Below are 19,520 nucleotides of genomic sequence, written 5' to 3' on the forward strand. Positions count from 1 at the left end.
ACAGCAAGGCCATGGGTACGTTCGCCGTGATGAAGTCCCACCTGAAGCGCTGGCCCCCGAAGCAGAATGCGACGCTGCGCGAACCGAAGGTGCGGATGGAGGAGCCGTTTGTGACGACCAAGGCGGGGCCGCAAAGCGCGGCCTGTTTGTCCTGCACCGAGGCGGGTATCACGCTCAGCTGAGCGCCGGTGTCGCACAAAAAACGCCGCCCGGACGCTGTGTCCGTAATAAACAGAAGGCTGCCTGAATGGCCAACGCTCATGGCAGGCAGCGAGCGCCGGCCTGGTCATTTCCCGACCTGCCGAAAATGCACGGTGGGCGGCACGTTCTGGCCTTCTGCCCGAACCTGGCACGGTAGTAGCACATGGTCCGCTCTGGTGGAGGCTCCGGCGGAGGCTCCGGCGGTCGCGTTGGGTTCTGTCGACGGGGCGTCGCGGCTGCCGCTGCCGCCAGGGGTGCTAACTCGGCCGGTGGTGGCGCCGGTTGTGGCGCGGGCGTTGCCTCGGTCAGCCCAGGGTTCCAGGCGGCCGCTCCGACATGTCGCCTGCCCGGGTAGCTGCCGGAGGAACAGCTCGCGGAAGAGGAAATCTGGGCTGTGGTCGACGAGTAGAGCAAGCATGTGGTCCATGCGTTCGGATGGACGGGCCTCACCCAGCTCCCGGAGGTCGAGCAGTTGTCGCGCGCGTTCGGTCTCTGTGAGTCCAAGCGCACCGAGGAGTAGGCCTTTGAGTGCGCCGTATTTGTCGGCGTTCGGCGGGTTCTGTAGGAAGCTCAGGACCCGAGCGGCAGTGGAGGCATTGAGCGCGGAGACCACATGGTGGTAGCGCGTCGTGTCCTCCGTAATGTTCCGCAGAGCGAATTGAGAATCCGCTTGGGCGAACCAGACGGCTGCATGCGATTCCCAAAAGCCAGGGAGCTTCAAAGCTACAGATGACTCCATCGCCGTGTTCTTGAAAAGGGGTCACCAATTGTGGAGTTATGCTCTCACGATAAAGCCGGACAAAATGGATGACACTAGGAACGAAGTTTCACTGAGCTATTTATTTCTAGCTCAACTCAAAAGCACTGAAAAGCCCGATAGAACGGGCGGCAATTTATAACCAAAGTTCACCACACAAAAGCCACGCCTCTCAGGCGGGCGTGGTATGCAAATCGGTAAGCCACGCCTCTCAACGGGGCGTGGTATGCAAACCAAGTGTCCGCCTGGGCAAGGCAAGTCCGGGCAAGTCCGGACGAGCCCGGGCAAGTGACCGCCCGCCGGTTACGTCATCGGCCGGTGCAAGGGGATTGTGTAATGCTTCCGGTAACCGCTACACTATAGTATTAATTTGTGATTGGAATGATGCGGTTTGGAATGAAAATATAGCGAGATTGAGTTTAAAGTAAATTATGTGAGGGTTTCCACCCATGGCATTCACAGATTCACCATTTTCAGTTTTGCCATTGACTGGGTACAGAAACATTCAGTTGCAGTAAGTTTTTTGCCCAAGTCCTTCACCAACCAGCTGTCCATACCTGACATTCGACTGAAGGTGGCACAGGAATGTTGGTCCTCCTGCTGTTCCTTTTGTTATGCTGCCTCCTGATCCATTCTGTGTTATAACTCTTCCACGATCCTTGACTATGTATTTTTTTTTTAAGCGTTTTTTTCTGGTTGTGTAGATTACTCAACCTATTCATTAAGATATTTTGACAACACAATTCATTAAGACAACAATTAATTTTTTTTAGTCATCAAGACAAAAATTATTGCAGAACTACCCTGGTGCTGTACAAAAACCATAATGAGTGCAAATAAAAATTGTTCATATTTGGAAGAAAAGCTGCACAATGCTCTGAAATGTCCCATATGTAATTCCTGCATGGTCTTGGACCTTCACAGATGCTTTCCAGTAGCAATTTAGATAATTTTCATATGATTAACTTCTTTTTTTTTCCAGCAAAAATGAAATGGTTAGCCAGGTCTCAGAAACATGAAAAGAAAGTTTCAAAAATAATTAATTAACTGGCAGAGTTTTATTTACAAACATTGTATCATGTTTTATTTACGAACACCAGCTCTCCCATGATCGACTGTTGATAAACAAAAATCACTTGTATCACTTCACCATCATTAGTGCATTTAAATTGCATCAGATGTGGCAATAAGTGTGAATTGGTGCTCCCAGCTTGGCGGCTCGATGACAGAAAAAAGTATTTGCATTTTTGCCATCTTCGTCCCTACCCTGTTTAGAATCCCGTGCGGGCATGAGCAACTTGCTAACGCGTTTAGAATCCATGCGGGCATGGGCAACTTGCTACCCCGTTTATAATCGTGCGGGCATGAGCAACTTTCTACCCTGTTTGGAATCCGTGTGGGCATGGGCAACTTGCTACCCCATTTGGAATCCTATGCGGGCATAAGCAACTTGCTACCCAGTTTCGAAACTGTGCAGGCATGGACAACTTGCTACCCCGTTTAGAATCTGTGCGGGTATGGGCAACTTGCTACCTCATTTAAAATCCGTGCGGGCATGGGCAACTTGCTACTTCTATTAATGCTCATTGCTCTGGGCAAAAGGTTCTTTGTAACGTAATATAAAAATTGAAAATACAATATGCCTGAATCTTGTTGGAAAATATAATAAGGACCTTTCACAATGTGTAATGCCATCAGAAAATTTTGTAGCACGATCATTGAATGCTTGAAAAAGGAAATTAAAATTTGTGTTTGTTTGTGTGGGGAGCAAACCATCACAGCATGATGAGGCCAAAAGGACTTGACTCGTGAATTTTTATTTCATCTTCACCTTTTATTTATGGTTTATTGGTGTGTAAATCTATGTGAAATGAAATATTGAAGATGATAATCACATCTATCATTTAGCTTTTGAACCGAACATGTTTCATTTGTTTGCGGATTTAGATTGAAGTGGCGAAGAAGCCATCCTTACGGGCAGGTTGTTTCCTCTCTAAATATGGACAGCATAATTCCCTCGGAATTATGAATGGGTTAATTCCCCTAACATTATGGATGGGTCAATTCCCCTAACATTATGGATGGGTTAATTCCCTCTGAATTACAACAGGATAATTCCCCCCGAATTACAGTTAATTCCCCCAAAATTGGTGTATTTTAGTACTGTATACATCCGCTTTGAACCCCTTTGGAAATTGTGAATTTTATTTACCACATAAATCCTTCCTGGGCACACCCCGATTACAACCACCAGTTTTCAACTCATTCCATCCACTGGTTTAGAAGTGCAAGCAAGTTAAATAAGCACAAATTAACAAACAAATAAACAGTCGTCTCTAATTAGATAGAGTACAAGCAAAAGTATCCGTCTCCAGTGATGGGAAACCGAGTTAATCTATCAATTTTAATTATTTAATGGACTTTAAAAAGGCTAATTGTTTTGCACTCTTGGTTTCACTCAGAGCCAAAGTTCTGAGCTACTTATACCGTCCACCGTGAAATGGTGGTGCAACATCAGGCGGCGGAGGTTGGATTGGTCTGAAAAGAGGGGAAAAGATAGCTACCGGTATTTAAAATTGTGTGTTACTCCATGATGATTTGCATTAAATCTACTTTAATCCAGATGCTCATGTTGATTTTATAGATTACTGGAAGGGACAATAAAGTGACTGACTGTTGCATCAAGAAAAGTGAAATAAAAATGCAAAATTAAAATGCAAAAAAATAAAATGCAAATTAACCAATCAGCAGCTTTTCAAACGCAGCATTGGAAGCGGCCGTCATAAATGTGAGACAGACGAACAGACACCGTGGTTCTCAATATATATATAAGATGGTTATAAGTGGCAGAATTTTGATTGGAGTTTACCAATTAAGAATAAAACGTCTCAGTAGGTTGACAGATGTGTTGTACTACTAAATGGTAATGACAAGTATTGTTGTTAGTGTTTGTGTCCAGGTATCAAATCCGATGGCCGTTGGTGGAGGGAAGTTTCAGTGAGAAAGTTGAGGGCGCTGAAATTTCTGCAAGCAACACACCATCAGAACCCCCTCTTTTTGCTGAAAGATATGGAAAGGAGAGCAATGTGGGAAGCCATATTGGACAATGCCAAAGAGCAACATGCCTCTTCGACGAGGACGGAGATCTTCTGGTGACCAGAAGACAAAGAAATGTTCATGAAGAAGGTAGACCGATTACACAGCCAGCCATATTATTTGAACACCCGCAAGGGGAAAAGGATGAGGAAACGTATGATGTGAATGGAAGTAAAGTGAAATTGCAACAAAAGGACCAGGAAACACAAAACAATGAAGATAACACAAATGATGAGGCCGAATATGAAGAAGAATTTGAGATTACAAAGGAAGCAACTCCAGATATCATCACAATACGTATGTATAGCATATGGTGTGCTTCATAAGAATGTCTAAACAATATTGGTATTTATTTTCAATAAATAACTAACTTGTTCATCATAATCGATAAACCGTGTGCTAGATTTTAAAATGGCAGTCATTTCTTTGTTTCACATTTGTTAAAGTTACGTCTCTTTTATTGCAATTGATGAAGTTAAAATACGGGATAAAATATCATGTCTACGTTCTTCAAAAACAAACTTGGCATTTAAATAAATAAGTAATTTGCTAATTTCTTACAGTGTACATTCAGGGATAAGAATTTTCCATAGAGAAGGAAACCAGAAAGACTGAGTTTCCGGGATCAGCCTTAGACCCCAAGAAGATGCTGCTCCAGTCTCCTGGCACGTGATTTTTGACCGCATACTTGACTGATCTCCCTTTCTGGAGTTATTGAAATTTGGTAGTTCCAATCTGCTGTGCTCTAGCTAGGATTACCCCCAATTTTGGCACCAAACCATGCCATCTTTGACAGGATCCAAAATGCGATGCTGCTGATAATGTTTTTGTAGAAACATTTCAAAAAAACAAAAACTTTGAATATCATTTTCCCCACCAAAAATCACATCTGTAAATCCTAACACTGCATTCAACATTAAAGGCGTGTGCTGCGCTGTTGACTTAATTTGGGTTTTGGCACCGCTTACATTTGCATGCTGTTACGGATTCGTCACTTCCGCTGTTGTGGTTTTCACCCACTTGACATATTTCTGATATTATGTACTATTATTATTCTCAAAAGGTTTATTATTCAGGAACAGCTATCTAAAGTTAAAAAGGTTAACTTAAAATGATACAGGAAACCGAACTGGACGACGAGGAGGTGAAGAGGAAGAGGCGGCGCGAGCAAAGTTGGAGAAGACGTGTGACGTCAAGGCTCCGTAGCGAGGCTGGTCTACTGAAAGTCGCGAGGGAATTTTGAGTTCCTTGAAGGGACATCCGGCGATAGGAATTATCGCTGGAGTGGAAAATCTGCGTAGTCAGATTTGGGCGCTGAGATTTCGACGAATCCTCGCCTAGTCGCATTGGCTCAAGTAAGGGCCGTCAGCCATTTTGAACCCCGCGCTTTGGACACCTACAAAGGTCTTGCCTCGCGTTATCTTCACCCCAACATCCTACAGTTTGTCGGGGATGTGTGTGTGTGACCGCTTCGCCTCCAATTACGTTGCGGTTCGCTGAGTGAGCGGTGAAGGTGACCCTCTGAAGGGCGCCGTTGTACAGTTTCGGCGGGGGCGATCACCATTGCCAACTGTACACGATTCGAATATCGACTGGAAAGCGAGATTCGGGCTTCGACTGGATATCGTTTTAGCGACCGCTGGAGCGAATCACATTCGCCTTGGAAAAGGTTATAGAGACATTGAGGAGTGTCCTTTTGACTCGCTGGGAGCGCAGTGAGTTCTGACTTTATTGATGGTATATAGAGTGCACTCTTAATTGCCATTTGTTGTACCGTTATTCCTGTGTGATTTTCAATATATTATTTGTTCATTTATAATCATTGGTGTGGTTTCACTATTGATTTCTAACACAGGGTAACATATTTTTCTGCCGTGGCTCCTCTCGGGGTTCGGAGGTGTTCCGAGACCAGGAGATTGTAGAGGAACACGTAACAATGCATATACACAAGTGATTCGATTTTGGTTAAGGTACGGATGCAGATCTGGCTCATCAGTGGGGTACATTGGACAATTCTACAATGTTGAAATGTGGATGGGAAGGAGTGGTAACTTCCCTCGTTTACTTGTGTTAATGTAAATACCAACACTTCTGCACACATACTTTGTGAATGCGCATTTATGGGCTGATTATATTGGAAATAGATTTGGATGGCATATGTCCCATTGATCCCAATTTCCATCTTCCTTACCTCCCGTTTATTATTATTTTATTTACTACGAGCAAAGGTAAGGTGGGAACTTTGAGACTTGGTCGGTGTCTGATCCATCGCCTGAAACCCACCGAGGTGTGGAGATAGCAACCAACAACAGAAATTTGTGCATGCACACACACACACACACACACACACACACACACACACACACACACACACACACACACAATCTTTGATACCTGGGAGGGCTCCATCCCACCTCTGAAACCCACATATGGAGATAACAACCAACGACACATGCACACACACACACACACACACACACACATATATACAGTCATGTGAAAAAGTAAGTACACCCCATGTAAAGTTTTGACTTTTTCAACATATTTCAACATACAGCTATTTGATCTTCATTTCAACAATATTGACAGATAAAGGTGATATAATATAACAAATATCATGAAACATTTACATTTTGTAGTCCATTGTATAATTTAAATAAATATAAATGCAAATTTCGCATGTGGAAAAGGTAAGTACACCCTTGGCTCTAATAGGTGGTATTGCCCCCTTTGGCAGAAACAACCTCATGTAGGCGTTTCTCATAACTGTCTACCAGTCTCTCACATCGACTGGGAGAAATTTTTGCCCACTCCTCCATGTAGAATTCTTTCAGATGTGTGATGTTTGAGGGGTTGCTTGCATGCACAGCTCGTTTCAAATCCCCCCACAACATCTCGATGGGATTTAGATCCGAGCTTTGACTTGGCCATTCCAGAACCCTCCATTTCTTTATTTTCAGCCATTCCTTGGTGGATTTACTGGTACTAGGGCATGCCCGTACTATATCTATATCTAAAATTATATCCCCCCCTCTATTTACATGAAATGGTTTGGTACATGAAATGTTTTGGTCCATTCGCAACGCCAAAGCGAACGGCGAACGCTTTACATGAAATGGTTTGGTGCATGAAATGTTTTGGTCCATTCGCAACGCCAAAGCGAACGGCGAACGGCTTGCGAGTACAGTGACAATCCCCCCGGGGTTTTTATTAGTTTTAAAACATAGTTTAACGCCAACATAGCGCCAACATAGTTTGCAAACGTGAAATAAATGAATACGCTCTCAAATGTGCCATCCGAGGCAGAGTGTGTCCGCCACGTTCGGCACACGCGATAGCTCGCTGCTCTCTGATTGGTTGAATCGTTTTTTGGACATAGCTCGGTAAGTAATTGTCCGATTAATATGAAACCTTGAAAAGGCACATCCTCGGGTCCCCAGCAATATACCTGGCAAGTTTAAAGTATATCGGACCCGTGGTTGTCGAGAAACAGCGGTCACAGACAAACAAACGTACAAACGTACAAACGTACAAACGTACAAACGTACAAACGTACAAACAAACACACAGAGATTACTGGAATTATAGATAGATGTGTAGGGTCATTGTCATGTTGCAAGGTCCACCTTCGGTTAAGCTTCAACTTTCCGACAGATGGCCTCACATTATCCTCAAGCACCCTCTGGTACAATGAAGAATTAATAGTGGATTCTATGATGGTGAGCTGCCCAGGCCATGATGCAGCAAAGCTGCCCCAAACCATAATATTTCCACCACCATGCTTTACAGTTGGTATCAGGTTCTTGTGGTCAAATGCTGTCTTTGGTTTTTGCCAAACATGTCTTCTGGTACTGTGGCCAAATAGCTCTAACTTTGACTCACCTGTCCAGAGCACATTGTTCCAGAAGTGCTTGTCTTTGCCTAGGTGTTCATTGGCAAACTTTAGTCTTGCCCTGATGTTCTTTCTGGACAGCAAAGGTTTCCTCCTGGCACACCTCCCATGTAGATCAAATTTGTGCAGCCTCTTTCTCATGGTAGACTCGTGCACTTTGACATCAACAGTGGCAAGAGCTACCTGTAGGTGCTGTGATGACATTCTGGGGTTCTTAGAGACTTCATTCAGCATCTTGCGGTCTGCTCTCGGGTTGAATTTGCTGGGGTGGCCTCACCTGAACAAGTTGGCAGTTCTTTGGAATCTTCTCCACTTGTAGATGATCTTCCGGACAGTCGAATGATTGATTTCAGATTGTTTGGAGATCTTTTTAAATCCCTTCCCAGACTCGTAGGCATCTATAGCCTTCTTTCTGAACGCCTCAGAGAGCTCTTTTGATCTAGGCATGGTGATGCCGCACACTTCAGCAACAAAGAGCAAACCAAACTAAATGTCTGAGGTGTAAATAAGAGAGGTTCCTCCAAGATCCTCTCTAACGATGTTCTAATCATTTGCACCTGAGCTGGTGCACCTGATTCTAATTTTAGGTATTTGAAGTAGTGATAAATGTTGGGGTGTACTTACTTTTTCCACATGTGAAATTTGCATTTATGTTTATTTAAATTATACAATTGACTACAAAATGTAAATGTTTCATGATATTTGTTACATTATAGAACCTTTATCTATCAATATTGTTGAAATGAAGATCAAATAGCTGTATGTTGAAATATGTTGAAAAAGTCAAAACTTTACGTGGTGTGTACTGACGTTTTCACGTGACTGTACGTGCACACCCCTATATACACACACATATATACGAGCACACACCTATACACACACACACACACACACACACACACACACACACACACATATATATACGTGCACACACCTATATATACACACACACACACACACACACACAAACACACACACATGAAGGTGGTTAATTTGAGACCCAGGAGGGCTCCGTTCCACCTTCGGAAACCCGCATATGGAGATAAAGACAAACAACATCCGCACACGTAATCTCTCCCGTATCGACTTACGAGTGCACCATTGCCACCGAGGCTCCGCGGCTTGTTTGAACTTCCGTTACGGTAATTCCATATATATATATATATATATATATATATATATATGTATGTATATATATATATATATATATATATATATATATATATATATATATATATATATATATATATATATATATATTGTAACGGATTTGAGAAGTGTAACGGATTTGAGAAGTGTAACAATTTTGAGAAAGTGTAACGAATGTGAAAAGTATGGTTTTGTTGTGTGTAACACCCTCGTAATGTAAAGAATGGTCGCAGCTCGTCCTCTTAGTTAATTCCATAAACCTACACACAGGACACGATATATCCTTTTAAATAGTTAGTCCCTTATTCTCTGTGTAGGCTAAGGATGTGTTTCCCACTAGTTTGACTCTTCATTGCACCGAATTAAATAAGAGTAGGCCCTCCGACGCCCCATGGCAGCTTCCAAGTGCCAGGTTTGCACTTTGCTGCATTTTCATCTGCCGTCCACTTTGCAGCAGTTGACTCCATTACGCACGAGGTAACGCCGAAGAAGAAAGGCGGGTCTCCACCTCGTCATAGAGGGGAGGAGTAAGTCGGCCCCGCTCATCCAACCCAGAATGAGGGGTTTGGCTTGAGAGGGCGGAGAGAGAACGTTTGGGGAAGGTTCGAAAAGGGTGAAGAGGGGGCCTATATAACCCGCTGCGGGATGCTCCCAAAAGGAGATGAGCTGAGAGGAGGGATGAGTTCTGGGTCCAGGAGATGCGCTGGAGACGAGCAGGTGTGACCGAGCCGCTGTGAGACGTGCCGCGCTGCAGGAGAAACGGACCGGGGCAACGCAAGGAGCGCACGAGGCAGTACGGAGAAAGGAAGTTCGCCCGCGCAGTTTGGGACCAAAGCTCGGCTTCTTGACGGCGGTGCCTTCTGGCCCGACCGTGCCCAGTACCCGCTGAACCTTCCTTGCCTCTAAAAGCCTCCCATCTCCAAGCCATTCCTTCCTGCCTGCATTTCCCCGTGTAAGTGTGATCGTCCGTCTGTCTTTAATGTTGTCCTGGGGTTTATTAATTAAGCTTGAATAGGTAAGCTAATGATTTCACTGTGTGTCTGCTCCTTCCATTTTCTGTATATAACCGACTGCTCTCGTTGCTTTGGCTTGTGAAAATACTTAATAAATCCTGTTATTCCTCCGTACTTCTTCTTCTTCTTCATTCTCGTTCGGTCGCTTTAGAGGTTTCCATATTGAGTAGCTGCGGCGCGATACGGCCAAAGTTTGGGGTGAATCGGGTTTTAGTCAGGGAAGCACTGTTCGGTCGCGGAGCCTCCGCTCGGCAAACATACCATCTTTAACCGCGTACCGTAACAATTGGTGTCGGGGAGTGAGATACGAGGCCCGAAGCGCGCTTAACGCGCTCAAAATTACAGGCAGCTGGAAATTGTTTTGTTTTTAAAGCAAAACCCGAATTTTGAAATCGCGCCATGGCTGGTCAAGGCGACGGGATGCAGGTGGGAGAGATAGACGGGGTGGAATCGACCCAGGACCTCGGGGAAATGTATGTGGAGGAAAGGGAGGAGGAGAAAAATGGCAATGTGGTTGCGGGGGTTTCAGACGCACAAAATGGCGCTCTCGCGCACGTGGTTGAGGGGGCCACGGCCGCGGAACCAATGAGCGCGGCCCAAATGCAAGCCTTCATGACCCAGTTCATGGTGGAAATGCAGAAAAAAAACGACAGTATAGAGCGAATGAGGGACGAAGCAAGGGCTGATAGTGAGCGAATGAGGAACGAAGCAAGGGCTGATAGTGAGCGAATGAGGGATGAAGTGAGGGCTGATAGTGAGCGATTGGGGGGCGAGATGGGGGGCAAAATGGGAGAAATGGGGGAACGGCTAGAAGCTAAATTTGAGGGGTTAGACAATAATTTTAAGGGATTAGACAAGAAATTTGGGAAGTTAGACGACAAATTTGAGGGGTTAGACAACGGGATAAAAGAGGTGAAAAATGGGTGAATGGGGTTAGAAAATAGGATGGAAGACAAATTGCGGGAAATAGGGGAGCAATCCGCCCGGGAAATCGAACAGATGGGGAACCAGATGGAGGAGATGAAAGAGGAGATACGACGAGGTGTAAGTGAGGAGGTCTCGGGGGTACGCGAGGAGGTAAAGCGAGGCGAAAAGCGTATAGAGAAAGAGGTGAGGAATAATACGGCTAGGTTACAGGGGGGCATAGAGGGTCTGACGAAGGGAGTAGAACAGCTGACAGTGGGACAAAAGGAACTAGTGGACCAAGTGGAAAAGAACACTGCAATAATCGGGGGGTTAAAAGCGACACAAAAAGACATTAAGAACGAATTAATAGCGACACAAAAGGAATGTCAGATGGTACATGAGGGGTTGACGAAGAAGTTGGAAGAGGTGACAGAAGTAATGGAGACGAAGGACCGAGAAGTGAGGACGCACATAGAAACGGTTAAAGTGGCGTTAGAGGAAGAGATAGAGGGGGCGCACAGGGAGATGAAGGAAGTAAAGGAAAAATTAGAGGAGGTGGAAGAAGGGGTGAGTGAAATTAAGAAGAGACGAAGGGAAACTAAAAAGGAAATAAAGGAGGAAGTAATGGAATTGGTACAAGGTCTGTGCTCGAATCGTGATGATGTGCTCACTAACCAAATAAAGAGTTTGCAGGTGGCAGAGGAGGTGCGGAGACGAGGTGTCAAGGTGAGTGGCGATATATTCGGAAATGTATTTTTTTTTTTTTTTTTTTTTTTTTTTGTTTTGTATACAAGATCGAGGCTCGTGAAAGAGCGAACATTAATCACACAGAAAGACAAACAGACACACAAAACAAATAACATCGGGAGCGGTAGACAAGATGGGGAGAGAGGGGGAAGGACACAAACACAACATTTGAGAGCAGGGACCGAGAGACATGGAGACATCGAGAGAACTGTGGGAGGGAGAGGGCTTTGGGGGGAAGGCATGGGAAGGGGGGGGGGGGGTGGGAGAGGTATAAAACGTATGGACACTGCCAAGACTTCCAGGAAAGAAGTTGGAATTTCAAACAAGGTGGATCTGGGGTGAATTAGTGGGGGTAGAAAAGATCAAGGTTTTGGATGGGGGAAGATAAGAGATGGTGGTGAACAGCTGTTTTGAAGACCTGGAGGGAGGAGTGTGATTGAAGTGAGTATGGGAGTTTGTTCCAGAGGCGGGAGAAAAGAGGAATGAAAGAGTGAAGGTGAGCAGAGAGCCGAGATTTCGGCAGTTTAACCATCAGAGGGTGGCTGGCAGATCTTGTGCGACCTGTAGGAATATTTGGGGGACAGAGCACAGAGAGAGCTGGGGGAGCAAGGCCGGAGAGGAGTCGGTAGAAGACAGAAAGACCACCTACCTGCCTGCGGTGAGTGAGTGAAAGGCCCTCAGAGATAGCTTCATCGCGGGAGATTCCAATGATTCTGAAAGCTTTGGATTCAACAGCGTGAAGCCGAGCCAGGTGTGAGGCAGGAGCACCAGCCCATAGGGGAGAACAGTATTCCATTGAGCTGCGGATGAAAGCCTTGTATGTGGTGAGGAGCTCAGGTGTGCCTAGGAAGGACTTCGCACGACGGAGGATGCCCAGTCGGCGACTGGCTTTGGAGGCCAGCTTGGAAATGTGGTTTTCCCAAGAAAGATCATGGCAGATGGTGAGACCCAAAAGCTCGAGTGACAGAACTTCTTGGAGAGGATTTTTGAGAAAGTAGATGGGAGGGTTGTCCAGTCGATCTTTTCGGACAGACATAGTAAGAGTGTGAGATTTGTCAGGATTGAAAGACATGTTCCACATGTTTGACCAGTCTGTGATTTTGTCCAGGTCTTCAGAGAGTGAGGAGGCTGCAGACTGCCGATCTGAGGGAAGAGGAATGGAGCGGCAGAGAGTGGAGTCATCAGCAAAGAGATACAGAGGATTTTCCAGAGAGTCGGAGAGATCATTGATAAAGACCAGAAAAAGCACAGGGCCCAGCACACTGCCTTGGGGAACTCCAGCCTGAACGGGAAGGGGAGATGAGAGAAATCCATTCAGGGCCACACGTTGACTACGACCAGAGAGGAAGTCCGCAAGCCATGCATGGAGATTTCCATGGATACCATAGGAGGAGAGTTTGGTGAGCAGAGCTGGGTGCCAGACCGTATCGAAGGCACGTGATATGTCAAGGGAGACAGCTCTGATTTCCTGTTTGGCATTGAGGACCTCCATCCATTGTTGAGACAGCAGAAGCAGCATGTCCAGAGTAGAGTGACCTGGTCTGAAACCAAATTGATGATCAGAGATCAAGCCATTGGAGAAGAGGAAAGATTTCATATCCGAAGCAATGATGGATTCCATGACTTTGCTGATAATTGGGAGCAGGCTGATTGGTCTGTAGTTGCAAGGATCTGTTTTTGCACCTTTTTTGTGTAAAGCGGTAATGTTTGCTGATTTCCAGGATGCTGGCAGATGACCTTGAGCAAAAGATAGGGTGAAAAGAACAGAGAGAGGGTGAGATAGAGCGGCAGAGCAGGATTTTAGGACACGTGGGCTGATGCCATCTGGTCCAGTTGCAGAATCAGAGTCGAGGTTTGACAAAAACTCCTCCACCTTGTCAGGAGAGAAGGTCACAGAGTCCAGGAGCAGTTTGGTTCGACTGGGAAAGGTGGGAACAGAGAGAGATGGGTTTGGGATTAAGGATTTTGAGGCAAACACAGAGTTGAGGCATTCGGCTTTGTCACGTGCGATGTCAACTGTGTGGCCATTTGAGGTAAGGGAGGGGATGGAGGGGGAACAAACACCAGAAACGGATTTGACCAGACGCCACCAGGATTTGGAGGAAGGAGACAGGTTTGAGAGTTCATTCTTGAGTGAGGAGAGATAGTGCTTCCTGGCACTCCTGAGGGTAGACACACACTTGTTCCGAGCTTGGTGGAAGGAACTGAGATTTCCTTCAGTTGGATTAGCCTTCCAAGAGGCAAAGGCAAGTTGTTTCAGGGCAACTGCCTCACCACAAGATTCAGTGTACCATGGACGGGAGGAAGGGTAAGACAACTGAAGGCGAGATGGGATAAATCTATGCATGAGAGAGATCAGTTTGCTTTGGAAGAATTCCCAGGAAGAATTGATGTCAGAGGCAGTGGAGATGGGAGACCAATCCAGACGATTGATGGCTGCTTGAAGACCGTCCCAGTCGGCCTGAGTGAAATGCCAGACTCGTCGACGCTGAGGAGGCTCTCTGAGAATGGCCAGAGAGATGTCCACTTTGACAAGCACATGATCAGAAGAACCGATTGGAGCAGAAGAAGAGCAGCAGACATTAGCAGGGAAGTTAGTCATAACCAAGTCTGGAAGAGAAGATACTCCATTGGCTGAGATCCGGGTCGGGAAATTGACAGATTGTGTCAATCCCAGTGAGTCACAGAAGTCCTTTGCTGAGGTGCCATGACTGGTGAGAGAGGAACCCACACCCAACCAGGTGGCATGATGACAATTGAAGTCACCACATATGAGGAAGAGAGAGTTGGGATGAGTGGATAGAAGTTGGTCCATGTTGTCAGACAGTGAAATGTAGATGGAGTCATCACTGTTTGGGGGACGGTACAGAACACATATGAACAAAAGGTGGGAGCGGAGAGGAAGCCGTAGCCAGAGGTACTCCTGGGGGTGAGGAGGAGAGAGGGCAGTGCAAGGAGAGTGAGGAAGAGAGTTTTTGATAAAGATAGCCACCCCACCACCAGGCCGAGGCTCAGGTCTATCATACCGGAGGAGGGAGTAACCAGGAAGAGATAGAGTATATGATGTGAGGGGAGCTTCAGTCGGCTTGGGGGTTGATTTAGACCCGGGTGTTCGTGAGGGACCAATAGTGAGGTGTATGACTGGTCCGGAGTGTGTGGAAAGAGGAGGTGTACAAGGAGGTTTGGCTATGGGGAGTGAGGGGGGTGCTGGTGAGCAAGAATGTGCGGGTATGGAGTGGGTAGCGGGTTGCGGAAGGGCGACCCAGGCATCGACACCAAGAGGGGTGGTGTTTGGAGGGACGGGGGACGCGCGGGAGCCCCCCGGGAATAGCGTACTGTGGGAGCCCGAACGGTTTGGTCCCGCGTTGATCCCGCAAGGAGTGACGTGCGGGGTCTGACCTTCGGGCGCCCACAAGGTCCCACTCGCGCCGTATGACAGCAAAAGCGATTTGAGGGCGTACCTGGCGCAGTTTGAGTACGTGTGTAAAGGCAACGGTTGGAATCCGGACGAAGGTGGAGTACACCTGGTAGGGGCGCTGCGCGGTGCGGCGGCGGAGGTGCTGACAGCTTTACCACCGGTGCTCTCACCTTGTCAGCTCTCTGTGCGGCTTTAATTAACCGTTTCGGTATCGAGCAGCAAAGCGAGCTTGTTAAAGCTCAACTTCCGCAGCGTAAACGCAAGCCCCAGGAGACCATCGGGGAACTTGCTCACGATATTCGCCGCGCGGTAGGGATTGCACACGCGGACATGGCAGCGAGTTCCCAGGAAAGCCTGGCGCTGGATCACTTTATTCAGGCCCTTCCGGACCTGGAGCTCCGACAACAGCTCGCCATGTGGCGCCCGCAGACCATGAGTCAGGCGGCCGACGCTGCAGCCCGTTGGGAAGCAGCGAGGCCCCTGGCCCGGGGAGGCGAGCGCCATGCAGTGGCGGTGCGTCACGTAGGGCCCGTGATGGGGGTCGCCCCCCCCCGGGGGGCCGGCCCCGACGGGGGCCCTGACCTGGAGAGCATGGTTCGGAGGCTGGTGGATCGGCGTCTAGCGGGACCTGGACCATGGCAGGCGGCTCCAGTGATGGCACCCGGTAGTCCCCGACAGAGTACCCCAATTCGGACATACAGGGGGGAAATTTGGAATACCGGAGGCAAGCACCTTACCAGGTGAGGTGCTTTAATTGTGGTAGGATGGGTCACCGTGCGTGGGAGTGTCGAGCTCCGCGCCGGGACGTTCCCCGTCAGCCGATGCCCTCAACTCCGCCCAGTATCGATCGGCCTAGCTGACCACAGACACCCCCCCGCCAGGGCCAGGGAAACTAGAACGTGCCGGGCATGCAGGGCGGTGTTCGGCAGTAGGGGATGGAAAGAAGCCCTCGTTGACGCGACAGGTCATTCATTGTGGCCAAATTGGAACAGGTAGTTTGACAATTCGGTGCAAAATTGCCGGCGTGGGGGTAGACGCCGTGGTGGACACGGGAGCCAGCGCCACGATCATCAGCCCCGTGGTCCTTAATTCGAGTGCAGACGGCTGGGGTAAAATCCAGCGTCTGGAAAATCATAGCTTGCAGCTGGCTACCGGGGCAACGGCTCCGATCATAGGGCATGGTTTTGTGACCCTCAAGTTGGGATCGGTAAAGCAAGAGATAGAGGTTTGGGTGGCGGAGGTGTGCGACCCGTGCTTAATAGGGTTGGATTTGTTGACTGCCGGCGGTTGTAAAATCGACTTGGGTCGGGGGATCCTGCAATGGGGGGTGGAGGAGCTACCATTGGAGGGGGTGAGCACGACCGAGAGGGTGGAGCTGGAGGCTCCTGAGGCCGTGACCATCCCTCCGGGGGCCGAGGCCATAGTGCCGGCCCAATGGTCAGCCCGCCCGACATGGCAGGAATCCTGCGGCCTGGTCGAACCGGTGGCAGCGCGATCCATACCTGGTTTAATCGTGGGCCGCACCCTTGTAAAAACGGACGGGCCGGTAGTGGCCGTCCGAGTAATTAATATTAGCACAGAACCACGCACTATAGTGAGGGGCACGAAGGTAGCTGGCTGCACCCCAGTTAGAGAAGTCGCGTCAGTGAGGGGCGAGAACGTCCAGCCGAGCCGGCCCCAGGGGGAGCCTTCAATAAGTAAAAGGAATTGGCCCGATCCCATTTGCGAGATGGTAAATCGTAGTAGTGTAGAGTTGGGAGGTACCCAGAGGGAGGCCTTACACAAACTGGTTGGGTCCCATTTGGACCTCTTTTCCTTGTCCACCGAGGATATTGGACGTACGGGCCTGGTGAAACATCAGATCTACACCGGTGAGGCCCGGCCTATTCGTCAGGCCGCCCGACGGCTCCCTTGGAGCAAGAGGGCGGAAGCTGACGAGCAGGTAAAAAAAATGCTCGACGCAGGTGTGATTGAGCCCTCGGGAAGTCCTTGGATGTCACCTGTTGTGCTGGTCAAAAAGAAGGATGGGACCACGCGGTTCTGCGTGGACTATCGCCAGCTAAACAACGTGACACTCAAGGACTCATATCCCCTGCCAAGGATTGATGACACCCTCGATGCCGTTGCGGGCTCAAATTGGTTCACAACTTTGGACCTCAAGAGTGGGTATTGGCAGGTGGAGATGGATCGGACAGGGAAGGAGAAAACGGCATTTTCCACAGGTAAGGGGCTGTATCAGTTCACTGTGATGCCGTTTGGTTTGTGTAACGCCCCCGCCACCTTTGAGAGATTGATGGAACATGTACTAGGCGGCATGCCATGGCAATCATGCCTGGTATACCTGGATGACGTCCTGGTACATGCCAAGACCTTCCCCCAGGCGTTAGCTAATTTGGACCAGGTGTTCGGGTGCCTCAGACAGGCAGGGTTAAAGCTGAACCCGAGTAAGTGCACCTTGTTTGCAAGAGAGGTGGCCTATCTAGGTCACGTGATCGGCCGCGAGGGGGTACAAACGGACCCAGACAAAATTAAAGCGGTAGAGGAGTGGCCCGCACCACGTACCATCAAAGAGGTGCGGGGATTTTTAGGACTCTGCTCCTACTACCGGCGCTTTGTGGCAAAATTTGCGGAGTTGGCCCGTCCCCTCCACCGGCTTACGGAGAAGGGGACGCGATTTAATTGGACACGGGAGTGCCACGAGGCCTTCCAAAAATTGAAGGGGTGTCTAACATCCGCACCCCTTCTAGCTTACCCCACTAGTAACGGGGCATTTACCCTGGACACGGATGCGAGCCAGGAAGGATTGGGCGCAGTTTTGTCTCAGACACAGGAGGGCGTGGAGAGAGTGATTGGTTACTATAGTCGGGCCTTAAGTAGGCCCGAGCGAAATTATTGTGTCACTCGCAAAGAGTTATTGGCTATGCTGGCTGCCATGAACCATTTCCACCCGTACCTGTACGGGCGGAAATTTTCGGTTCGAACTGAGCATTCCTCCCTGCAATGGCTCCTGCGGTTCAAGGAACCGGAGGGCCAAATTGCAAGGTGGTTGGAAAAGTTGCAGCAGTACGATTTCAATGTGACCCATATGGCCGGGAAGGCCCATGGTAATGCGGACGCACTCTCTCGGCGTCCTTGTCTGGGGGAAAACTGCAAATTTTGTGCGAGACACGAGGAGAGGGAGCAATTGGGCGATTCTGCCCCGATTCTCGTCGTCCGGGCAACCCGGGTGAGAGGGCCAATTTTGCCACTAACCGCGGACGAGGAATTTGGAGATTTGGCTTGGAGCACGGCCCAGCAGGAGGATCCTGTCCTGGGGCCGGTGTTCAATTGGGTCCAATTGGGGCAAAGACCAAAGGGGGAAGAGGTCACCCCCCTCGGGGCGCAAACGAAGGCGTATTGGGCTCAGTGACAGACCCTGGAGTTGAAAGGCAACATCTTATATCGCAAGTGGGTGGAGGTTCCCTCTGATAGAACTTCCTGGCTGGTGATAGTCCCAGACAAATTCAAGAACGTCATCTTACAACAGGTGCATGGTACCCGCTCCGGCGGCCATTTGGGCAGGACAAAGACAATATCTCGGGTCCGCCGGAGGTTCTATTGGGTGAATATGGGGCGCGACATACAGGACTGGTGTCGGAGATGCGACGCCTGTTCTGCCAAAAAGGGACCAGCACGGAGGATGAGGGCCCCCCTTCAATTACATCAGGTGGGGGCCCCCCTTGAGCGGGTGGCTATGGATATTCTAGGACCGCTGCCCCGCACCCGCCAAGGTAAGAGGAAGTTTTGGGGGCGCCGACGATCGTCGAGTTAGTGGAGGAAATAGTAGAAGCGCACCGGGGAATAGAGGAGGTAACCCGGGAAGAAGAAATAATTGGGGTTGAAGAGACAGAAGAGACAGGGAGCGAATCACGGGAGGAAGTTATGGAGCATGTGCAAGGTTCGTGTTCGCACCGTGATGCCGTGCTTGCTAACCCAATAAAAAATTTGCAGGTGCTGGCGGAGAAGCAGGGGAAGGAGAGCCCGAGGTGAGTTATAATGGCGGGAATGTGTTTGACGCGAACGGGTGCTCGGCGAGCTTGGGAGAGAGGCGGGACACGGGCGTTCGTGAAGGGCCCATTGTGCGGTGTGCGAGTGATAGTGGTACAGAGTGTGAGAGAGAGTGTGCACTGGAGTGTGAGAAAGAGTGCACACCGGAGTGTGTAAAAGAAGAGTGTGCACCGGCGTGTGCGATGACTGAGTGTGTAAAAGAAGAGTGTGCACCGGCGTGTGCGATGACTGAGTGTGTGGAAGAAGAGTGTGCACCGGCATGTGCGATAACTGAGTGTGTAAAAGAAGAGTGTG

The 19,520-nt window shown here is 48.6% G+C and overlaps 2 protein-coding genes across 15 annotated transcripts in view; one reads left to right on the top strand and one right to left on the bottom strand.

The window, feature by feature from the left end:
- The window catches only part of RPS9 (ribosomal protein S9), a 40,332-nt gene extending 31,274 nt beyond the window's left edge, over positions 1-9,058 (bottom strand). Inside the window, exon 1 of the mRNA XM_068110558.2 lies at positions 9,038-9,058. The gene's annotated coding sequence lies outside the window, so the exon portion shown is untranslated. The remainder of the gene's footprint in view (positions 1-9,037) is intronic.
- Positions 1-19,520, top strand: part of METTL22 (methyltransferase 22, Kin17 lysine) — a 71,086-nt gene that overhangs the window by 14,463 nt on the left and 37,103 nt on the right. For all 14 annotated transcript variants that reach the window (XM_078774223.1, XM_078774230.1, XM_068110550.2 and 11 more), the window contains exon 3: positions 3,905-4,351. In XM_078774223.1, coding sequence (XP_078630349.1) covers positions 3,905-4,351 — 447 coding nt within the window. The remainder of the gene's footprint in view (positions 1-3,904; positions 4,352-19,520) is intronic.

Source organism: Myxine glutinosa, chromosome 3, assembly GCF_964187855.1.
Source record: "Myxine glutinosa chromosome 3, kmMyxGlut1.1, whole genome shotgun sequence".
Lineage (NCBI taxonomy): Eukaryota > Metazoa > Chordata > Myxini > Myxiniformes > Myxinidae > Myxine > Myxine glutinosa.